This window comes from Cnephaeus nilssonii (genome assembly GCF_951640355.1).
Source record: "Cnephaeus nilssonii genome assembly, chromosome: 4".
Classification (NCBI taxonomy): domain Eukaryota; kingdom Metazoa; phylum Chordata; class Mammalia; order Chiroptera; family Vespertilionidae; genus Cnephaeus; species Cnephaeus nilssonii.
The window spans coordinates 72,539,599-72,564,614 of NC_137075.1; the positions used below are offsets into that span (position 1 = coordinate 72,539,599).

General features: G+C 36.5%; 2 protein-coding genes across 2 annotated transcripts in view; both read right to left on the reverse strand.

Annotated features, from left to right (window-relative positions):
- Window positions 1–453: 453 nt before the first annotated feature.
- The window catches only part of WDHD1 (WD repeat and HMG-box DNA binding protein 1), a 58,281-nt gene continuing 33,718 nt past the window's right edge, over window positions 454–25,016 (reverse strand). Inside the window, exons 13-26 of the mRNA XM_079768941.1 lie at window positions 24,367–24,551; window positions 23,480–23,721; window positions 22,386–22,523; window positions 20,720–20,876; window positions 15,569–15,683; window positions 14,785–14,916; window positions 11,162–11,382; window positions 10,945–11,063; window positions 9,762–9,818; window positions 9,000–9,043; window positions 8,434–8,601; window positions 6,041–6,171; window positions 3,559–3,697; window positions 454–1,322 (exon numbers count right to left, since the gene is read on the reverse strand). Coding sequence (XP_079625067.1) covers window positions 1,122–1,322; window positions 3,559–3,697; window positions 6,041–6,171; window positions 8,434–8,601; window positions 9,000–9,043; window positions 9,762–9,818; window positions 10,945–11,063; window positions 11,162–11,382; window positions 14,785–14,916; window positions 15,569–15,683; window positions 20,720–20,876; window positions 22,386–22,523; window positions 23,480–23,721; window positions 24,367–24,551 — 2,049 coding nt within the window. The 3' untranslated portion in view covers window positions 454–1,121. The remainder of the gene's footprint in view (window positions 1,323–3,558; window positions 3,698–6,040; window positions 6,172–8,433; window positions 8,602–8,999; window positions 9,044–9,761; window positions 9,819–10,944; window positions 11,064–11,161; window positions 11,383–14,784; window positions 14,917–15,568; window positions 15,684–20,719; window positions 20,877–22,385; window positions 22,524–23,479; window positions 23,722–24,366; window positions 24,552–25,016) is intronic.
- LOC307098240 (large ribosomal subunit protein eL20-like) lies at window positions 17,392–19,923 on the reverse strand. Its single transcript, XM_079768942.1, has one exon. It carries the CDS (start codon window positions 18,677–18,679, stop codon window positions 18,335–18,337), a length of 345 nt encoding a protein of 114 aa, XP_079625068.1. The 5' UTR covers window positions 18,680–19,923; the 3' UTR covers window positions 17,392–18,334.

The window sequence follows — 25,016 nt, forward strand, 5'->3', positions numbered from 1 at the left end:
CTTCCCTCTGAGGTTTGACAGTCTAATCGATGCTTCTCTGTCTCTGGATCTGTTTTTGTTCATCATATTTTGTTCCTTCCAACCTATAAAACTATCCTCAATTTTGAACCACCTGATTTTATTTTACTATTCACCCATCCCCACCCCTGTACCTTGCCCTCATTAAGTGGCTGTATTTATATTAAGCTCTGCTTAGAATAATAACAAAAATAGTATGAAATAATTAAGTCTTGTTTCTCAAAATAAAACAAACATTTTCTCTAATTTTTTAACTACTCTCTTATCAAGGCTTCAGACTTGCTTAGAAAAGTACCACTGATGCTCATAAGCAGAGTACCTTACCAAGAGCACATCATGCTGGTTGCAGACTATCAAAACACTAACTTCAATTCTTCGCTTTCGTGTGTATGATGTATAGCGGGATGGGGCTGACGGAGTAAATGATGGCAATAAATATAAAATATATTTTTAAAAAACATTTCTATCCCATGGAAATACAATGTTAAGGCCATAACAAGTTAAATATGAAAATGTGAAAGTTTTATTTTAAAAAAACTAGGCTATGCAGATAATTAAAAGCCACAAATGAAGAAATTTCCAAAACAAAACATCTCATCTACAAAAGTATTTACATGTTTAGGGCCCATATTAAAAACCATGGCCCACTAGGTCCAGTATAAACAGGGAGCAGTCCCTGATAACCAAAAGCGGAAATCCCTGCAAGGTATTTCAATGCTCAGGTTTTCAGACCTTGCCTTTGGTGGTTCTGAGGATAAACACACTGGGACATGCTAGTGGCCTCAAGTCAGTGACCACAATCACAAAGCTTCTAAATGGCCCTCTATTTGGGGGACAGAGCAATCTGTAGAAATGATAGTTTTTACACATCCCCTGCTACCTCCACCATCAAACCAAATGACAAAGTGAAATAAGCCAATCAGAAAGACAAATACCACAGGATAAGATAATAGTATAATTACTATTATCTTATAAAGGCAAACAATTGTCTTTAAACTCTTCAAAAAATATAGAGAGTTTCCTAAAGACTTTTTTAAAGTCCAGATTCATCAAAGATAAATAAATAAAAAAATCCATTACTTTCCAAAGGCCACTTCCTTACTCTATTCCTGCTTAAATGCAAAAGCTGACAGTTTCTGATTCGTAGAAAGATCTAAAGGTTTTTGCTTTTTAGGCAAATTCAGATTCTCCTTTGCTTTTTCTTCCTGGTGTTCAGTTTCTTCACTTTCGTCGGCCACATGTTTTCGCTTCTTTGCTTCAGCTCCATCACTTGCAGTTCCACCTTTGGCCTTGGTAGTCCATGCCTTTGTAAAAATATGGGAGAAAAGATTTTTACTTAGTAACAAAGAAATAGGAAGAACATACTTTTATTTTTCCCAAGTAACATTCCTGTTTATAAAATAGTATAACTAGCACCTGAATTGTTAAGCATTCTCATTAAGAAATTTCTTATTACTTAATTGCAGAACACATTAAAAAATTTTACATTCTACCTCCATAATCTAAACTCAGCTTGTATTTAATCATATTAATTGCAAAATACTTTTGAAAATGAAACTTTTCATTTTGAGATTGTAGATCCACATGCTGTTATAGGAAATAATACAGAAAGATCCCATGTACCCTTTTCCCAGTTTCCCCTAACGGTAGAATCTTGAAAAACTATAGTGCTATATCACAACCAGGATATGAACACGGGCAACCCCCTTTTACTTCTACTTGGATGTGTGAATGTGTTAATTCTATTGTAGGTTCATGTATTTACTACATGAAGGTTCATGTATTCTGTACCACACTCATGGTACAGAACAGTTCTGTCACCACAAGGATCCATCATGTTGCCCCCACTCTTCACCAAGGCCCCACCTCCTGGCAATCAGTACTCTGTTCTTTATCCCTATGACTCATTTTATCTGTCTCTTAAATCTCTCTTAATTTGTAATAGTTCCTCCTCCTCCTCCTACTTTATATTCTTCCCCTCTTATTTATTGTAGAAAAGGGACCCTGTAGAATTTCTCACATGAGCAAACTAGATGTATGTAAATGTTTAAGGTTTATCTTAAAAATATTGATTACAATTCTAAGTATTCAAAAACCATTACAACTTTTGCCAAGTTGCTTTCAGAAGCCATTTTACCTAATTCTTTAGAATTTTTATCCTTTTATAAATATCTTAAAAAAAATGAAAAACACAAAGTTGCTGACAAGATTTTAAATGAGGCCTGAGTTGGTCAGACCAGTTTCTAGCTTCCTCATTTTGCAGTACCTTTATTCATAAAACCAAGTTTATCAAGGCAAGAATCTATGTCCCTAGGTGCCCATGCTGCACACTGCCATCCCTGGAAAGTGAAGTCCCAGGATTTAATGGATACACCACACACATTCCTTCCCATTGCAACAGAAAGCTGCTCCCAGTCTTCCTTCAGATGCAGAAATTCATGTGAGGAGCAATTAGGTACAAGCAACCTGTTCTAATTTCCATGTGAAAGGCTCAAAAAGAACACCAAAAGCAGTATTCTCACTGTAAGTAAATAACATTTATAAAAATTCTGCATACAAGACCCTAAAGCAAGCATGTCAAACTCAAGGCCATAGGCCGCATGTGACTCACAACGAATATTTTTGCGGCCCAGCCAATATAACAGTATGTAAGAAATGTTTTAATAAAACTTTCATAATTTAATTTTTACAATATCCTGTTATACATAATTATTAATAACAAACTACAACATTTGCTAATGACTAATTACTATAATCGTGTTGCATTCATTTTCCTTACACGTCTTACACGCAGGCACACCATTTCTCTCCATTAATACTAGCAGCGAATATTTTAGCAGCTGATTGTCACATCATTAGTCTTGGATTGACTTGTTTGGTGTGTGCAACAGAAAATATTTTGCTTTTGGAGAACAAGAAAAATAGGTTTATTTGCGTTACGCTTATAAATTTGTGCAGTTATTCAGTTTCTGGTAAGTTAATGTTCAAGAAAAAATATTAATTTTTATTAAAATATTCTATTATTTTATGTTAACAATTACTCATTTATTTCAGCCCTTTGTATTCAGCATGTTTCTACTGAAATGAACCTACATTTCTATGAAAATTGAAGCTTGTTTTTTTGCAGCCCACATAAGCTTAAACCTTGTTTATTTGGCTTTTGTTAGCCTTTGAGTTTGACATGCTTGCCCTAAAATACTAGTCTAAAAATGTGATTAATTTCATTTTTACTTACTAATTTTATTTGCTTTTAATTTATAACTAATGCACTTTTTGTTGAGATAGTCCCCTAACTTATAATATGCAGGAACTTATACAGATGTAAACAATATATCTGCCCCCAAATTAATCATTAGCAGTAAGTAATAACTACTATATATGCAAATGTCAGTTCCATGCTGACATTTTAGTTATTAAATTCCTCTATTCAAAGTTTGTTGAAATATATTCAATTTTCAAAAACAGAAAAAAGTATTTTCTATAAGAATCTTTAAAACTTGTGAATTCACCAAGATCTCAATCTCAGCAAAATATCCTTACCTTCCTTTCTTCAGTTGATAATACTCTAAATCGAAGCATTCCTTCTTTTATTATGTCTGCTTCATCTGAAAAGTCAGGGTTATCAGACAAAATATTACTTCTGTTTTCTTCCAGCCACATCTGGAACCCAGTCTTTGGCCTACAAGATCATAATCATGTAAGAAAATGTTATATTTGAGACACAATTTAAAGTGCTTTATGATTTTTCAGGTTAGTAATCAAACACTACTCTTTACATCACTGTATAAAGTAAGAGAGACACAATTACACTTACACAATTACACTTAATATTCTTACTACATATTACTTAAAACTGCCTGGAGACTGCAGGAATAATGAACTGAAAATTTCTTTGTAAGGTCATTGAAAGTTAATGTGCACTTGTAATTGTACTTTCCAAGTGTGAGTAATTCATGCAGCAACCATGAATTCTGCACTTTCAACCCTTTTTTAATGTTGACAGGCTCAAGGTCTCCAATCTCACTTAGGCCTCTCTGGCCCAGCAAAATTACTCCATGTAGTCTTGGTAGGTTCTTTCTCCATTTCCCAAACCAGCTATTTGCAATCTTTAAGATTTCCCTCAAGCTCCTTAGCCATCTTCTTATCCTGGCTCTCACGTCTGATCTGGGAGTGTGGGTCCTTTCTTGTATCATCGTGTAAAACATGGACACAGCACACTTGTCAATTTTATTAGATTTCATCCAACACAATTGCCTTTAGTTCACAAGTAAGGGTTTAATGCAAACATTTAACCCTTTGCACTCGCTTGCTTTTTTTCTCGATTCCTTTAATCTACTGGGGATTTAATTTTTTAAATACCCCAGATTTTACAAAGTGAGGCAGTAGAATAAAAAACTGGAGTTTCTTTTCATACAAACTTATTTATTTAGATTTTTTTATATTTCAAATTATTGATACATTCAAAGAGTAATTTGCACTTGACATCCGAGTGCAAAAGGTTATCGAGTACTTTTTCTGTATATCCAGTTATTAGTATAAAAAACCTGAATCTTAAAATATTCACTGTTTAATATCTAAACTGAATTCAGAGCAAAATAGGAAAAATAAAAATCATAGCTTCCCCCTCGAATTAAACTGGTTAACATACGATAGTGATTAAATGGGACACTTACTAGTAAAAATAAAATGATGATTTCTTCATTTTAACCAATGCATCTTAAATAATTCTAGCATAACAGAGATCAAGAAATTTGGTAATGTATTGCAAGGGTGGAGAAACAAGATGTGTACAAACAGGAACTCCCATATTGTTGGGGTGTGTAAAATGATAAAACATCAGTGCAGTACAATTTGGCAATATCTATGAGAATTACAAGTGCACATTAACTTGAACCATACAGAAATCTGTAGCTATATGTCTATGTGAGAAATGACATTCATATAGTTATTCATTGCAGTACTATTTATACTAGCAAAAGAACTTTTTCTACCAGTAGAGAACTAAGTAAATTATGATATATCCATTCAATTAGTAAAAAAGGTAAAAGAAACATTGTGTAGTAATCTGAAATGACTTGCAAAAGCTGCTAAGTGAAAACCAGTAATGTACAGAACAATGTGTATGCTACCATTTCTGTAAAATGTAAAAATAAAAATAAAAATAGACCAATATAAGTGTTTGTACATGCATAGATTAATTCTGGAAGGCTATATAATAAAATATAATAAACTTGTTGCAGTGACTATTTGTGGAGAGAGGAAATGGGTAGATAGGAAGATTTATTCTTTGTTACACTTCTTTTAACCATGTTTCTCCATGTAACTATATTATCTATTAAAAAAAGAACTGCCTCAACAGTGTGATTCATTGGCTGAGCGTCAACCCTTTAACTAGGAAGTCAGGGTTCAATTCCCAGTCAGGGCACATGCCAGGGTTGCCGGCTTGATCCCCAGTAGGGGGCGTGCAGGAGGCAGCTGATCAATGATTCTCTCTCATCATTGCAATTTCTATCTCTCCCTCTCCCTTCTCTGAAATCAATAAAAATCTTTTTTTTTTAAAGAACTAATTATAGGCAGCGACCAAGTAGCTCAATGGGTTAGAGCATCATCCTGATATGCCAAAGTTGTAATTTCGATCCCCAGTCAGATAACATACAAGAATCAACCAATGAATGTATAAATAAGTGGAACAACAAATCGATGTGTGTTTTTTCTCTCTCCCTCTCTAAAATCAATAAAATAAAAAAACAAAATAAAAATAACTAACTACAGTGTCCTAATAAAATGTTTCTACAATTTAAAACACATCCAACTTAAGCATACTTTAGTAAGCAATGTAAATATACATAAATCAGTATTTGTGACTTTCTTAAAGTTAGTAAGTATTCAGAATGTCCACTACCAGTGTCAATGTGTGATTTATAATACTGAATAACAGCTGTATAATTTTGTATTGCTGCTTCCGTATGTCTTTTATTGGGAGACTTTAACTTGAGAATACTAAATTTCTCTATGTACTGACCTTTGGTTTTCAGTGTTTTGAGGACACATAGCTGGGGTTTCAGATGATGAATTTTTAGGATTTTCTGCTTTCACTTCCTCGGTCTTATCAGCTTGAGAAGTCCTTTTCTGGAAATAGGATACTGCAGATGCCTGTAAAAATAAACATAATGAGTTCTGCAACAAAACCTAGTGTGGTTTTATATGTTACAAACAAGTTTTGGAAAATGTGGAAAAATATTTATTATAATTATTTAGAATTCTTATACCAACATGTAAAGTCCTGAAGTTCTCAACTGAAAATAAGTATACACACACACACACACACACACACACACACACACACATTTTCAAATTCCATGTTTTCTAAATGAATAAAATTATATGAGATGAAAAAGATACACAAGAGATCTATTTTATTGATAACAAATATGGAATGAAATCTGGGAGGTAAAATAAGAATACAGAACAAGGAAGGAGTAGAGCCAGGTATTACACCAGTTGTCATTAAAATGTGGGAAATTAAAAAAAAGATGGATGCCTGAATCCCCAAGGTCTGGATATATATACTAGAGGCCCAATGCATGAAATTCGTGCAAGAGTAGGCTTTCCTTCCCTCTGGCCGCCGGCAGGCACCCGGGACCCGGGCTTCCCTCATAGCCCCAGCTTCATCCGAAAGGTCGTCTGGTCTAATTAACATATTATGCTTTTATTATTATAGATATATATTTTAAAAATGATTCTGAAGCAAAACCAGAATTGAGAACCTCTGCCCTTGCTAGGCAATAAATTTTAAACAGCAAAAATTTCCAGAAAAAGAACTAAATGAAATAGAGGCAAGCAAACTGGAGTTCAAACAAATGGTTATAAGGATGCTCAAGGAACTTAGTGAGAACTTCAACAATATGAAAAAGGACATAGAAACCATAAAAAAAACCCCACAGAAATGAAGGACACACTAACTGAAATGAAGAATAATTTATAGGGAATCAACAGTAGAGTAGATGAAGCTGAGAATCAAAGTAGTGAATTGGAATATAAGGAAGCAAAAACCACCCAATCAGAACAGCAAAAAGAAAAAGGAATTAAAAAAACAAAACAAAACGAAGACAGAGTAAGAAACCTCTGTGACAACTTCAAAGATACCAACAATTGTATCATGGAGTTGCTGGAATGAGAAGGCAGCAAGAAACTGAAAACCTATTTGAAAAAAATAATGGCAGAAAACTTCCCTAACCTGGTGAAAGAAACAGACATATATAAGTCCAGGAAGTGCAGAGTCCCAAATAAGATGAACCCAAAGAGGCCCATACCAAGAGACATCATAATTACAATGCCAAAGGTTAAAGACAAATAGAGAATCTTAAAAGCAGCAAGAGAGAGTTACCTACAAGGGAGCTCCCATACGCCTGTCAGCTGATTTCTCACCAGAAACTTTATAAGCCAGAAGGAAGTGTCAAGATATATTCACAGTGGAGAAAACCAAGAACCTACAACCAAAATTACTCTGCCCAGCAAAGCTACCATTTAGAATTGAAAGTCAGATAAAGAGCTTCCCAGACAAGAAAAAGCTAAAGGAATTCATCACCACCAAACCAGTATTATATGAAATATTAGAGTCTTCTTTAAGAAAAAAAAAAAAGATAGCCCTACCCAGTTTGGCTCAGTGGATAGAACATCAGCCTGTGGACTGATGGGTTGCGGGTTCGACTTCAATCAAGGGCATGTACCTCTGTTGCAGGCTCAATTCCCCAATCCTGGTAGGGGCTCGTGTGGGAGGCAACCAATCAATATCTCTCTCACATCCATGTTTCTCTCTCTCTGTCTCTCCCCCTCTCTTCCACTCTCTCTAAAAATCAATGGAAAAATGTCCTTGGGTGAGGATTAACAACAACAACAAAAAGAGATAAAAAATATGGACAATAAAATGGCAATAAATACATATCTATCAACAATTGAATAAAAAACAAAATCAACAAGCAACAGAAAAGAAACATACTCTCTGATACAAAGAAAATTTTGGCAGTTGCCAGATGAGAGAAGGATTAGGGGGATGAGTGAAAAGGTGAAGGGATTAAGAAATACAAATTGGTAGTTTCAGAATAGTCATGGGGATGTAAAGTGTAGCATGGGGAATATAGTCAATAATATTCTAATAACTATGTACGGTGTCAGATGGGTGCGAGATTTATCGGGATGCTTACTTAGTAAGTTATATAATGTCTAATCACTGGGGTGTACACTTGAAATTAATAGAATATTGTATGTCAACCATAATTGAAAAATAAAAAATGATTAAATGGCAAGAAAAACAGTTATAAACAAGTGGAGCCTCCTGAAACAGTGAACAAACAGACAAAAAGTAAGACAAACAGATCTTGTGCTTTCTGCAGATGTGGGTAGTTGAAACAGTACCTGCTTAGATTTTGGCTTTGGCACTAGAGGCTTTATTACTGGAGACTTTTCATCGTTTGTAGCTCGATTAAGTACAGTAGATTTCTTATATGATTTGTTCATATTATCTAAAATATTAGAACGTCCTGAGTTCACTGAAATGGCTGGCTCTTTGGAACTGGCCGATACCTAAGAGCAAACTTGTATAAGCATTTTATGTTTAAAGAAATAAAAGAATCCCAATAAATTTATTCTTCCTTAAAATTTCAGTTAAGTTCATATTGTAGTTTCATTTTTGGAACTGAGTGCATTTGGTACAACCCAAATTAAGATTGATCCACATATTCCCAAATACCACATCCCCAAGAAAAGCAGGGAGTATCTTTCAAAACAATAGGTACTTAGAAGATATGTAGAAAATATACCTTATAGCCCAAGTGTGAACCTGTACTGCTTTTGTCTTTGTTATCACAAAGATCTGCTGTAGTCTTTACTGCCTCCAATCTGGGGAGGGTCATCAGGTGGTCTGAAATATTTCTCTGTATGGAAATGTATTTAAATAGAAAATATTACTGGAAAGAGTTTACCTTGAAGGGGTTTACTCGTCCTGGGTTACTGGAGGTAACTGCACCTTTCATAAGAAAGAAACCTTTATTTAATAGTGATAAAACACAGAAGACATCTGACTTCTATAATAATAAATGAAATATTTTAATCTGTATTATATAACCTCCTTCCTATTTCCAATACAAAATAAAAGCTTTTAGATGGGAACTATACCAACCCAATACATGTAGATCTATCCTTTTCTCCTGTTATCATGGAAGAATGGTGTCTTATTTTAACTAAGGTTAGTAATTCTTCTCCTTGTGCTTTCAATCTCATGCCCTCCTGCTTTGTCAAGAAACTCGTCCTATAATGGCTACACCATTTTAGATTTCTTTTCCCCCTTTATTGGCTTTTCAAGTTTCCCAACTTAAACAAACAAAATACAAACTCTCTACCCCACATCCCCTCCAGCCACCACTTTGTCTCACCTCCTCACATCAGCTAAATTTCTCAAGAGCTATCTACATGTCTATTCCCATTTCCTCACTGCTCATATGTTCCAACATCCAATATAATATGGCTTCCAGCCCTCCTAACCACCCTACAGAATCTGTTCTTGCTAAGAAATCAATAAAACTCTATGTAGCCAAATCTGGTAGATACTTTTCAACAACAAAAAAAACAAACTAACAAAACATTAAAAACAAGGCCCTAAAGGGTAAAGTCTATCTGAGTAGATGTATCACTTTAGTCTACTTACAAAGTTTTTGCGATATTACAAAATTACAAATATTTCCTACCTGACTTAACAGCTGGCACATCAGAGGAATTTGCACTTTTGGAAAACGGGTTCTGCCCTATGGAATAATTAGATAATACAATATAAATGGGAATATAAAGTCACCCTCTACAATCAACATGATGTCTTGAAAAAGTATGGGTACAGCAGTCTCCCCTTATCCATGAGGGATACATTCTAAGACCCTTAGTAGATGCCTGAAATCAATACTAACACATACAGGGTGGGCAAAAGTAGGTGTATAGTTGTTTGTATGGAAAATAATATAATTATTAACAAATAATAAAAGAATAAACTCTGTTTTGCATATTCACAACTATACACCTCCTTTTGCCTTATCCTGTACATACCTATGATAAAGTTTAATTTATAAGTTAGGCACAGTAAGAGATTAGCAACAATAATAATAAAATAATTATAACAATATGCTGTAATATGTTATGTGAATGTGGTCACTCCTCTTGGGATCCTTGCTGAAGTCTTCCAGAGACTCAATGCTTTCTAGTACAACATGCTGCATTTAGCCAGAACATTTTCTGTTCACGTCTTCCACTACATCTTAACTAAGCACTTACCACACACCATGGTCATAACTTTTGCACTTTTGAGGTGTGACAGCAAAACTAGCACAAATTTCTTTTTCTTTCTTACCAGAGATCTTACCAAGCTCAGCATCATACAATTTTTTCTTTCCTTATGAAGTTGAAAACTTATATCTTTTCACTTAAAGGAAGAACTTTATAGCTTCTCTTTAACATATCTTAATTGCCAGCATCACTCATGTGCTTTGGGGCCATTATTAAGTCAAACGAGGGTTACATGAACACAAGCACTTCAATACCACAGTTGATTTAATAAATGAGTGACTGAGTAAGGGGTGGGTAGTGTATACAATGTAAATACAATGGACAAAGCGGTAATTCACATCCCAGGTGGGATAGATCACACAGTGCAAGATTTCATGATGCTACTCAGAATGACACAATTTAAAGCGTATGAACTGTATATTTCTGGAATATTCCATTTAATATTTGAGACCGCAGCTGACTGTGGGTAACTGAAACCACAAAAAGCAAAACCATGGATAAGGGGGATCTACTGTATTCAATTTTCCTAGCTAAGTAAAGTAGGGAAAACCCCACACATATTTCTCATCTTTAAATTGCTTTGAAAATGTATCTTACCATGCTTAGGTTCTTCTGATGTTTCTTCTGTATCATCAGCTTCCCCAGTGTCTTCTGCTTCTTCTTCAACTTGATTTCTGAACCTTGGCTGGCTCCACTCTGTAGGAGTATTACTGTAACTAAAAGACAATATTATTCAATAAAGAGCTATATGCAAAGACCAACCTAATATTCAGATTGGTTAAAAAAAAATTCAAACAAACTGAATATTTCTTACCCAGCACTCAGCTTTTTTCTGAAATCCCCTTCCTCTTCCTCCTCTTCCACCTGGGTTGCTGCCAATTCTGCTGCTTTCTCTACAGCTAATTCACTAAGTTTTTGGGCCAATATTAATCTCCGAGAACGAGAAGCATATTTAATGGCTAAATTCACAGCATTTTGAGTCATCAGTTCAGCAAGTTCCACACAACGAAATTCTCGCTCCAGTTTACAGGAAAGCTAGCCCCAAAGGAAAACAAAACAACAAAAAAATCAAATCATGTTGTTAAACTTTTTACTAGTAAAAATAAAGGAATGAAACTACTAGTAAAACTGAGAAAAGAGCTTTCTAGATACCGTATCTCATTGATTCTAAAATGCACATTTTTACACATTTTAACATCTCTGAAATTGGGAAATGTGTTACAATTCATGGTAGGTCAGAGTTTAATTGGCAGCCATTTTTTTCTGTCTCAGTGGTTTAATAAAACAATAGTGCATTTTATAATCAATAGTAGCTTAGATTGGCATATCATTTTAAGCTATTCATTGCAAGGAAAGTAAGAGATTCATTTAAAATTCAAGTGTGGTTCTCCTAAATTTGTTTTCCCACCCTTGCCAAATAGGGTAGCAAATTCAAAGAAGGAATAAATTGTAAATGATTTATTTGTTACTATTTTGCCTAGAATTGGCACACAAAAACTACTAAATGAATTTGGTGGGGGCAAGCAGATTTACCCAATAGTTTTAAAGTGTGATTGTCTATGATCTCAAACTACCAGAAACAATTATACAACCTCCAAATTAGCAAACAACTTCCTTTACACCTTGCTCTATTTTTTATATCCTATCTAATAAAGAGGGAATATGCTAATCGACTGTCACACCCTCACAAAGATGGTGGCGCCCACAGCCAATAAGGATGGAATATGCTAATTGACTGCCACACCCTCAAAGATTGTGGCGCCCACAGCCACAAGATGGAGGCGCCCAGTCCCCTCAGCCCCGTCGGGCGGCAGGCGTGTGGCACGGCTGGGCCCGTCCCCAGGCAGGTCCGGCCGCTCCACGTGCCTGCCTCCAGAGTCCGCCAGTCCCCGCAGCCCCCCAGCTGCCCAGGGCCAGCCCGAGGTGCAGACAGGCCTCGGATGTCGGCTGCCCAGCCGACGCCCGAAGCACAGGCAAGTCATGAATGTCAGCTGCCCAGCCGCCCAGGGCCGCCTGAGGCTCAGGTAACCTGGGCCAGCTGAGGCTTGTGCTTCCAGCAGTGGCAGCAGCAGAGGTGTGTTGGGGGCATCACCTTCCCCTGATCACCAGGTCGCCTCCCGCCCCTGAGGGCTCCTGGTCTGTGAGAGGGGACAGGTCGGGCTGAGGGACCCCCCTCTCCAGTGCATGAATTTTCATGCACCAGGCCTCTAGTTTAATAATATAAAACAAAGGGCATTCATTTAACATCTCTTAAAAAACACTGACTAGTTTTCTTTTGGCATTAATTTTGACAACTCAAAGTAAGGCAACTCAAGTACAATGTGAGAAAAATTAATATTTCGAAGACTACTAAGGGTCTCATAATTCATAAGGTAGAAGGACTATTTTGTTACTTAGACGTCACATGTCTGACTCATTAAACAGAAAATTTAGATATTCACTTGCAAGTCCTTCTCAAGTTTTCTAGTATCACTTATCTATAAGCAGCACTTCTCAGGGTGGTACACTGTCTCAGGGGGGCATTTAGAAATAAAAGGGAGTACAGCTAGACCTCATTTAACATGGCTGATAGGTTCCTAGAAACTGCAACTTTAAATAATTATAACAAACTGCCCAGCCAGTGTGGTTCAGTGGTTGAGCATCAACCTATGAACCAGGAGGTCACAGTTCGATTTGAGGTCGGGGCACATGCCCAGGTTTCAGGCTCAATCCCCAGTAGGGGGCATGCAGGAGGCAGCCTATCAATGATTCTCATCATTGATGTTTCTCTCTCTCCCTCTTCTTCTCTCTCAGAAATCAAATAAAATATATTTATTTTAAAAAGAACGTATAACAACCCAATTTTACTATAGGCTAATTGATATAAACAGGAGTTGAGTTCTTACTGCATATTTCTGGTCATAAACGTTTTACCAAACTTCCCAAAACAGTTCTAATATTAAACACTGAAATAAATGTGTGTTATATATATATTTAAGAAAGATGAATAAAAATGAGTAAGATAATTATTTGCCAACCCACCATTCCATTTCAGGGTCACAGGTGGCCAGAGCCTATCCCAGTGGCTCAGGGCACAAGGAGGGAATCCACTCTTGAAAAATGCCCTTCCATCACAGGATGCACTCACCCACACGCCCATACTCACTATGGGACAATGTGGACGTGTTATTCACCTCACGTGCACATCTTTGGGATGTGGGAGGAAACTGGAGTACCTGGAGAATACCTCCCACAGACATGAGGAAAACATGCAAACTCCACATAGTTAGCGGCCCCTGCCAGGAGTTGATTTTTTTTTTTCTCATCAGTTATAACTTATTGACATTGAATGAAATGATGTTATTTAAGGACCTGTTGGAGTAAGATTCTCACAGTAACTAGGTTGAAGAGGTATTTGCCAGGGGTCCAGAATGTTAAAGACCAGTCCCCAAAGCTACTAGTAGCCTCCTGAGAAACTAGTAGCCTCCCTTCAGAGGAAATGCTCCTATAAAACTAAATGGTAAACAAATCAAACGTTTCCTTAAAAGTGTTAGAGACAGTAAAAAGGTTACTAGTGCCTAAATCACAAATGACACTTTTGTTCTTTCACAAAAGGAACAAAACTTACTCTACAATAAACGAATTAAATTTCTTTAGTACTAAATTCAAGGCTGTGTTGCATAGCGGTGACAGTAGTGAATACCATTTTTGGAGACTGTAGTTACAATTAGCTCTGAAGTCTTAGATATCACTTTTCCCTCATAACTCTTTTTCCCTCAACTTTAAAATGAAAAGTCTGGACCATTTACTCTCTCAAGAAATACTGAAGTCTACTGTGTATTAGATTCATTGAGTACCTGGCATGGCCCCTGCCCTCAAGGGGCTTATAGCCTAGTACAAGTTGAGCAGAGAAGAAATTATATTATACTCCTCTCCATAAACCAAATTTATCTCCAAAAGTAAAAGTACTTAAATATCCCAGGCACCAAATATGGTCACTGGCTATAGATATACACAGTAAGAGGATGACAAAAAAATAGATATATCTAAAAGCCTTATGAAAGTTCTGAAGACTGCCCACCCTTGGAGGTTTAAAAGTCTAGAAATATTGTTGCACAGGATAAGAGCAAGAGCTAGAGGTCCTGATTCTCAAATATTATTAAGTATCAAAATCACTGCAGAACCCATTAAAACAGAGTGTGGTGGGTAAAAGCAAAAAGGGAGGTTGCACCAGAACAGTTTATTACTGCCTATAATCTTAGATGCAGGGTAATGTTTTAAATATTTTAAATGCAATGTCAACTGGAAAACTGAACTTTTTTAAGGGAGAAAAACACCACCGGATACAACTTAAAAATTCTAGGCTGTGAAACTCAGTGCTAATTCACATACCTTTAAGAGATTCAAACTTAGAAAAATATTTAACTTCCATTTTATCAGTATATTTATTTGACTTACTGCAAGCATTTTCAGTAAAAGTTCCTGTTGTTCTTTTATTGCTTGATTTTTAGTGTTCTCTTCATATTCATAACCATTTTTAGCTAAATAATCAAGGTGGTTGTGAAACATAACCGAACGCCAAAACTGTTCCTATAAAAGTGAAAAAAAACCTGCTTAGAATCAACTACCACTTAATACCAGATAAGTTTAAATATTTATCTTAACATCAGCTTCTGAATAAAATATTTTCTGAAAGACTCATCTCTATAGCATCCAATTCTAATTAATGTAATATTATGGCTTGACTTTATATCCTATCCTTAAAAGGGGGGCAGAGAAAATAGAATGTTTTAAACCGTTTCCTAGCTACTACAGTTAATGCTCAGAGACTTGGTAAACTAGTTTTTTAGAAGCCAATTTGCTTCTTGTTTAGAATAACTAATTGCAAGATTTCTAACGACTTTTGATGATGCAGGGCTAGGACTAGGGTGAATCAAGCCAGGTGCCTATGGCACATAAATGTATGGAGGCACACCCCCTCAGGACTTGCCCGACCCTGAGAGTGAGTGCCTTACACAAGGAGACACTGAGGATACCACCCACTTATCTCATAAAGGGGCAGCAGTGATGGCAATCAGGTGCCCTGGTGATCATAAGCAGTCCCCTCCCTCTCTGCTACCTCTATCTATTTAATTATAAAGTAATGAATACTCAACACTGGTCATCAAGATCATTTTTAAATGGCTGTTTCATAGGCAGTGCAATATCCAATGTAGAGTGTCAAGGCAAGATTTCCACATACCTCCATCTGTCCCTTCTCTGTTGCAACCTGACAGTAAGGAAGCTGAAAGGATAATACGGCTACAGCAGGGCGTGGTAGGGTGGGAGGAAACCGAGAGCCTTTACAAGGAATGCACCTGTCAGTAAAGAAAAGGTCTCACCATAAAAACTTGTAATATTAAATTAAATATACCTCTTTAAGATAATGGCATTCATTAACAAAATGAACCCTCTTGCTTGAATAAACATTAGATGGAACAGTAAAAATCCTTATAGGTTCGAAACTTAACATCTTAAGATAAAAATGTGAATTCTTTCATCCAAATTACTAAATAACTTGATTCCTGGGAATAACATGCAAAAAATAACAAACACACTCCATTTGGTAATAAAAATATCCATAATGGAATATTTGGAGATTCTGAAAAGGTAAGACAGAAATATTAGTCAACAATTCCTCTGTGGCTCTCTACTAGGTTTGATTTGCATTTCCTAAGACCATGTTCTCTCAAACTTCCCACACTGCTAATCACTGCCTTAAAAAATACCCTGGACATTGCTTCATAATCTGCCAACACAACAGAAGCCATCAGATAGGAATTCCTGTCACCCTTCAACTGCCAAATGTATCTGCAATTGTCTATCTTCTTCCCTCTCATAACTTAAAATGTCTTATTTTCCTATTTTCAACAGGTCACTTTTTTTTTTAAGGGTTGCATTTCTTCATTCATCTACCTTTCTTACATTGTCGACCTCACCCTCTTTACTGAATTTATTGCCACAAGATTACAAAAGTGATCTAGAATCGCCCCAATTAAATAATCCCTTCCTTGACTTAACTCCTTTTCCTTCCTTTCTTCCTCCTTTTTTCTTTATTAAAATCCTTACCAAAAGGACATGTTTTTCATTGATTTCAGAGAGAGGAGAATGGGGAGAGAGAGAGGGAGAGAAGTAGAGAAAGGGAGAGAGATAGGAACATCGACTGGTTGCCATTTGTATGCACCTGGATGGGGGATCGAACCCACAACCCAACCCAACTGGGAAGCAAATCCGCCACCTTCTGGTGTATGGGACAACACTAACCAACGGAGCCCAATAATATTCCACTGTCTGGATATACCACATTCAACTTTTACATTCCTCAGTTGATGGACATTTGCATTGTTTCCCCCTTTTTAGCTATTATGAATGAATCTATGATGAACATTCAATTACAAATTTTTGTATGGATGTGTTTTCAATTCTCTTGGGTATATACCTAGGAGAGAAACAACTGGGTCATATGGTAACTCTACATTTAACCTTTTGTGGAACTGCCCAAATCTACCATCTTACATCCCTACCCAGTGATGGTTGAGGATTCCAATTTCTCTGCATCCTTACCAACACTTGTTATTCTGTTTTTTTGGATGACGGCATCCTAGTGTATGTCAGGTGGTATCTCTTTGATGTCGACTTGCATTTCCCTAATGACTAATGATGCTAAATATCTTTTCATATGCTTTATATATATATATATATACTAGAGGCCCGGTGCATGAAATTCGTGCACAGCCTGCACCCTCTCCAATCCGGGACCCCTCGGACATCCCTCTCACAATCTGGGACCACTGGCTCCTAACTGCTCACCTGCCTGCCTGCCTGACCGTCCGCCCCCAACTGTCCCCCCCTGCTGGCCTGGTTGCCCCCAACTGCACCCCCCCTCTGCCAGCCTGGTTGCCCCCATGCCCCCCTGCTGGCCTGGTCACCCCAAACTGCCCCACCCCGCCGGCCTGGTCGCCCCACGCAGCCTGCTGTTCAGTCGTTTGGTCGTCCCTCACTAATACCCCTGCCGGCCTCGTCGCCCCACACAGCCTGCTGTTCGGTTATCCTTCCAGTCATTTCGGTCATGACGGCCCCTGGCTCTTTATATATTAGGATATTTTTTGAGAAACATCTATTCAAAATCCTTTGCATATTTTTTAACTGAGTCTTTTTTTGAGCTGTAAGAGTTCTTTATATATTCTGGATACATGTCACTTTCACAATATAATTTGCTTCACCCTTTTAAAAAAGTTATATAGTACTCTAGTATATAAATGTACAGAATTTATTTCTCTATTCTAAAGAAAATTTAGGTTTCCAATCTTTTGCTAATAGTAAGTATCCTTCCCTGTAGGATATCTTCTACATGTTTCATTTCCCACATTTGCTTGAAACAGTATTTCTTAAACTTTAATGTGCACACAAATCACCTAAAGATCTTGTTAAAATGCAGGTTCTCATTCAGTAGGTCTGATGGGAGATTCAGCAATTCTAACAATGCTGATGCTGTCCATGGATCATACGTTAAATATCAAGCACTAGTATATCTGTAGGACAAATCCTACAAGCAGAATTATTGGGTCAAAGGGCATATGCATTTCTAATTCTGGTCGTTCTTAACAATTTGCCTTCCATGGGGATTTTAACCAATGTGTACTCAGCCACCAACATATAAATGTGATTATTTCACCATAGCCTCACCAACACTAAAAGTGTTATCCAATTTGGTAAGTAAAAAGAGAATTCTCTTTTTGGTTTTGATTGGTATTTATCTTTTTATATATATTTGAGAGCCATTTTTATTTCCCATTCTCACTACTGACTTTCCCCCCTCCCCCCCCAAAGAGTTTATTTGGGCAGATCAAGGGACAGAGAGACCCTGCATCTAAAAAAAGGTGTTGGACCTCTTGGTGGTGAAGTGTGGCTTGTGCTGGCGACGAAGGACCCGGTGCGGCAACGGGAACTTGATCTTGGAATCGTGGAACTACTTGACTGCTGGATGGCGGCACTTGCTGGCTGCAATCTCCTCCACCTTCATGATCTGGATTAAGTAGGCATGGGCACGGTGCCGGTCCCCCATACCTTGGTAGCACTGGGTGACGGTGCCTGTGGTGGTCAGGTCCAGGTACTCTCGGTACATGTTGTGGGTGCCACTGCAGGAGTTGTAGCGCAGCCGGATGCCAAAGTTCTTCACCCGAAGGGGAGATTTTCTGAACACCTGCCCACAGTAAACCATTTCCCCTGGAGACTTCTTCATCTTCTTCAGTTGAGACACAAAGTACCAGAAGCGGGACTTGGCAACAACGTGGCTAGGTGCAAAGATGCACATGCAGTAGAGGGGTGGTGTGTGGCACTTGGGGGTGGGCAGGCAGCACCCCACCACCTTGTAATATCAAAGCGTGCTAGAGGCCTTCATGGGGTTCACTCTGCTTCGCCACCACCCACAAAAGGAAGTGTCTCCACACTATTGCCTTTTTCTTGAAATAGTCTCCACTTAAGAGTGTCTATTACATGATCCTCTTCAGATGATTTTTCTCTTACTTGCTTAGCTAATCCTTTTTTTTTTTTTCCATGCCAAAGTGCCTACTCTAATACTAACCTCTAAATGTTGGAATTTCTTAGGGTTGGGTTCTGAAACACCCCCCCCCCCGCCTTTCTTTAAATCATCTAATTTATTACTATGACTTTAAATACCTTCTATATTCTGATGACTCCCAAATTTATATCTCCAGCCAAAATTTCTCCTCTGAATTTGAATTATATATCCAACACCTTCTTGATAGCACCTTTGGATACTTTGCATTTCAAACTTAACACACCCAAGAAAGAATTCACTTTCATATCCCTTATCCATCTAGTTGCTTTTAACTAGAAATATAGATGTCATTGATTCTTCTCTCTCACTTCCAATCCCCAATCTAATAGCAAATTCTACTGTTTCTTTCTTGCATCTGTTTCTCATCATTTCCACTACCCCCACACTAGTCCCAGCCATTGTTTCAGATCAGCTAGATGATGACAACACCTTCCTCAGTGTTTCTCAAAGAAGGCACTGAAAGCATTTGGGATAATTTGTAGTTGAGAAGGACCATCCTACACACTAGGAGATGTTTAACAACCCTGGCCCCAGCTCTCTAAATGCCAGAGTAACCCTTATCATTTTAACAGCTAAAAACAATACTCCACATTTCCAAACATCCCCAGAAGGGGTAAGTCCCCTTATTGAAAACTGGTCTTCTTATTTCTAGCCTCACTCCTGCCAATATATTTACCATCATATATTCCTTTTTATAGTATAAATCAGATTACACCATTCCCCGGGATAAAATCCTTGAATAGCTTCCTGATATACTTCAAATAAAATCCAAACTTCTCTATCATGGACTATAATGCAACATGTGTCTAACTTTCTGATATCATCTTGGACTTATGCCCCCACTACCCCTTGATTCTTATATGCTAGCCACTTTAGATCCTTTCAATTCCTCAAATACATAAAGTTCTTTCTGACCTCCGTGCTTTTGCATATGCTGTTTGCTCTAAATGAATTGCTTTTCACCCCATTCTTCCATAACAGACTCCTTTGCCTCCAGGACTCATATTAAATACTACCTCCACCAAGGGGGGGGGGGGGTGTGTGTGAGTGGCCAGGGAGAGGTCAATGGGGGAAAAAGGAGACATATGTAATACTTAAATCAATAAAGAATAAAATAAATAAATAAATAAAACCTAAAAAAAACAAGTCTTTTGTGATCACTCCACTTAAAACATGCCCTTCTATTATTCTCTATCATGGGTCAGGCTCAGATTAATTAATGTCATTTATCCCAAGTAGTAATTAATATTTAGTTGTTTCTGTTATCTGTCTCTCCAAACTATAAGCTCTATGAAAGCAGAAACCTCTTTGTTCACCAAGTACTTACATATCATTGACAATCTTACACCAAGAAGATAACAGGTGTCAAAAAAGAGGGAAATCTTCAACACAATATTGAATGGGAACTGTATGGACTGAAAATTTTACACCTGCAGTAAACTATTAAATCTCTCATCAATTGCAATAATTAAGCTAAAAAATCTCAAAAAGCAGCTACATTATATGCATCCAATTCTAAATCATATTTAAAAATTAGAGGCAGTAAAAGATAAAGTGAGATGTCTAACCAGAACTTCCCTCTCTATGTTATAGCCACACTAATAAACTTAATTTCTATTTTTCCCCCAATAAGTTCCAAGTCAAGCAAATACTTGAAAACTTCACAGGGAATATAAACAAATCCATAATTTAGTGAATATAGAAAGCAAATAAATGAACGAAGGGGAAAGACAAATAAAAATACACTTTAAAAAGCATTTTCTAATAGCCCACCTCAGTTGCTGGGGATTTTCATGGATACCAACCACCCAGTAGTGATCAGATTTTCCTTTGCAGTGTTCTCTTGTATTACATACAGGAGTCCACGTATTCCCAAGCCCTCTGTTAAGCATTCGAACAATGCCTTCTGAATCCACAAAACAGGGGGTACCTATACATCAATAGAAAAACAAATCATTGCTACATATTTCTTAAGTAAATGCTCTTTTAAATACACATACCAATGATTCAACTTTTAATTCAAAAGTAAACAGAAAAAAAGGTAAATAATCCAAGTTTATTTTCTCACAAAATTTCATTAATCACATAGAGTGAAACCTAATAGAAGAAAGGGGGGAAAAAAGCCTAAGATATGACTGAAATTTACCCAGATAAAGAGAAAAAACTAACAGTTTCAGTGAAAACTATGCCATCTGCTGGAACATAGCAATATTTTCAAAAGCCAATTTCAGTAAAAAAAAAAAATTAAACTTATATCTGAAGCTTCCCTGGTTAAGAGCGACTTGGAAAAACACCAAAACTTGAGACAAGGTAAGGATACAGAGAATCTGTTTTTAGTACTCTTCTTTATTTTTTTCTTTCTTGGGCTTATTACCGTTCTGTCCCTCATCTCCAAGGTAAGTATCCTTGTTTCTCACCTAGTCTGCTCTCATCTCAGGAAGTACACAGCAAGTTCCCTAATTACCCCTTTTCTTTTCTGACTTCACAGCCCTCCCACTACGCAAACAGCAGTTTCCTGAGTCTAGATCTGATTGGTAACTGGAAAAAAAGATACATGAATGGAAGTTATTCATGGTCACATTAGTAAAGCATAAATGACTAATAATATCCTAACAGAAAGTGTATCCAGAAATGGTTGATAAAGATAAAACTGGAATTTCTAATGATGTAACTGAAGGGCAAGAATCTCCACTAATAGAAATATTTAAGCCAGGAAATAGGATTAGCAGGCTCCTTGAAATAAGGTAATCATCAGTATCCTTCAAATCATCTGTCATAGCCACTACTAAATGAGTTTACAGCAGCACTATCCAACAGAAATATGTGAGGCACAAGTATAACTTTCAATTTCCTAGTGTCACATGAGAAAAAGGGGGAAAGTGAAGTTAATTCTAATTTATGTTTTATTAAATCCAAGATACCAAAAATATAATCATTTTAATATATAATCAATATAAAATAATTATTGAGACAATTTATGTTCTCTTTTTAACTAAGTCTTCAAAATTTGGAGAGTATTTTATACTTACAGCACATCTTAATTCAGATCAGCCACATTTCAAGTGTTCGGTAGCCACATGTGGCTAGGAGTTACTATAGTAGACAGTATAGCAATAGAAAATTCCTGATTTTTGTGTGGAACCTGCTGGAATAGCCACAACTTTACCATTGATTTGTATCTCCTCCTTGTTCTGTTAATAAACTTTCAGAAAAATATACTTCCTCTTTATAAGTTTTCTAATCAGAATACTCACGAAAAAGAGACCTTGTACCTAAACAATGGCTACCTTGCCTAACAATCTCAGTTCCAGTTTTGCCAACATAATGAAATAAATAAATTTAAACAATTTATCTATAAAGAAATTAATTGGAGAAAAAACCATGAAACAACTTTCTTCTTGAAAAATCTCTTTAATATAAATAAATGAATTTGTCTTGCCTTCAGCTGAAAATCCAACCCATACAAGGTAGGATTTCCTTGTGAGAGGAAGAGGATCACCATGCAGAATTTGTTGTTTCTTTTTCCCCATCTGTAACAAATGAACTCCAAGGCACTGATCCCCATCAAATCCTGTTCCTTGTAAAAAAAAAAAAATAAAATATAATTTTAGAGTTGCAACCACCATTTTAAAAAAAAAAGTCCGTGAGACTTTTATTTCCGTTATATTTGCTATGTTCAGAATAGCAATAGACATAGAATGTAGTACTTATCATGGCTAAGCAGTCAAAAGACTGAAAGTTTCTGACATAAAGAGTACTAGGGCCCTAGCCAGTTTGGCTCAGTGGATAGAGCGTCGGCCTGCAGACTGAAGGGTCCCAGGTTTGATTCTGGCCAAGGGCACATGCCCAGGTTGTGGGCTCGATCCCCAGTAGGGGGCGTGCAGGAGGCAGCCTATCAATGATTCCCATAATTGATGTTTCTACCTCTCTCTCCCTCTCCCTTCCCCTAGGAAATCAATACAGAAACATGTATTTTTTTTTAAAAAGTACTAGGAAAAAAAAAAAAAGAGAGAGTACTAGAGAAGAGGGACTGTGACTAAGTCCTAGCGCATTCCAGGGGTCAGTATAGGAAGAAGAGCCAGTAAAAGAGCTGAAAGAGCTATCAGTGAGGAAAAAGAAATCAAGAGAGTAATGGCACAGAAGTCAAGACAAGAAAGTATTTCTGATAGAATTATTCTTAAAAAACAAGCATAAAGAAATCATTGGTAACCTTGATAATCCAGGACTGAAGATAGAATATGCAGTGAGGAAAAGAAAGCAGTAACTTTAAAAAAAAATCACATTCAAAGCTGTTTTGGTCAATCAGACTAGAGTTAGTTTAGTTTTTGAGGCATTTAAACTCTGAAAATTCTTTTAAGATATAGAAGTAATTAACCAAACTCTTCCATGAAATTCTCTCCTTAATATAGTTCTTCTATAACTAAAATAAATGCAAAAGGAGGTATATAATCCAAAAAAATAAGAAAAAAGCTCAAGTGATTTCCATTTACTTTAGGTTATGGTAAATTATAAAAGACTGAAAAAAAAATCTACCTCTATGATAAACAATGAAAAGCTGTTCTCCGTGTCCTGCCATTGACACCACAGGCCCAGGAAGACTGAAGATCTCTTTCTGAACACCTCCAATAGAAAACAATCGAAGGAGCAAGGCACTAGTGGCAGCAGCGGCCCATCCCTGGCCAAGGCATATGGCTTCAATATCCTCATTCTGGGGCATGTCTACGATCCACTCTTTGCTTGAATCCCAAGAACTAAAGTGTAGGCAGTGGAGTTTGCTGAAAATGAAAACAAGATAGAAACAATCAAACTTTCATATTAGATATTTTATATATATAACTAATCATGACACCCAGTAACAAAACCAAATATGTAGTTTATTTTTCTGTTATATACACATAGTACAGGAAATGTCTTTAAGAAAGGAATTATGAGATATAATTAAAATAAACTATACTAAAACCATTAACAGTCAAGTTACTGAAGAATATTTAAACATACAGGAAAATGCTCACAACGTAATGTTAAATGAAAAACAAAAAAAGAAGGCTAAAATCTGCAGAGTATGATCCTAGGTTGTAAATACATACAAAAATTACAACCAAATTTTAAAAAAGGAAGAGAGCTTACATTTGTAAAAAAAAAAAAAAAAAAAAAAAAATACAGCTCCATATGTCTTGCATTACAAATCAGGTCATGTCACTTTGACAGGTAGTTAGAGAATGTAACATGGGGATAATCAGGCAAAAACAGACATGTTCTGGGGTATTATGGGTGGGCTGGTAATTATACTAAACTCTTCATTCTGAAATTTCACGCTATAAAAGGTATAATTTTGTTTTATTAACTTTTTGTATTGAATTTCAACAACTGTATCTAACAGTTCAACGGTGACAAATGCTTCCTAATAATCTCAAAGTTACCTTGCTAGTTCATCAGTGCTTTCACATGCCAACAAAATAGCTTCATGGGAAAGATCTGCTATTGTATAATTCAAAGTGTTGGATAAGTGTGTTGCATGGTGTATGGAGGTATCATGGAACTCCACATCTATGGCATTGTCTTGCTCGTCATTATAGCAGCGAATGATTCCAATAGAGTTCCACATCTACAAACATGTAAGGTTAAATACAAGTCTAAGAAAAACCGACACTCTGAGAATCAGTAGGCTAAAGTGGTACAAATTAACAAATATTATAATTCAGTTTACATCAGGGTTTAAGTTATAGGAGCAACCACAGCTCATCTACCTCTAAATAATTTCAGGTAACAATAGTAAACATCAGAGCTACAATAACTAATTATTCCTATCTTCAAGAGAAGAAAGTACATATAACACAAATTTACTAGGAAAGAGAATTTCTCATTTAATATTTTTAATTACATTACGGTCACTTTTTATAAATGACAGCAATTTTTTTGTTCCAAATAACTAGTTTATATTATAGTAATAAATATGTATATTTTAAAGCAACAAAAATCAATTTTACTTTGGAAACTTATCTTCCACTGATGCACACTATAGACTTAAGAGGCTCTAGTGTTTTCTTTCCTCTACCACAAATATAACTTT

Bases quoted from the DNA above. Each gene is read 5' to 3' on its own strand.
- LOC307098240 (XM_079768942.1), bottom strand. From the start codon at position 18,679: ATGTGCATCTTTGCACCTAGCCACGTTGTTGCCAAGTCCCGCTTCTGG.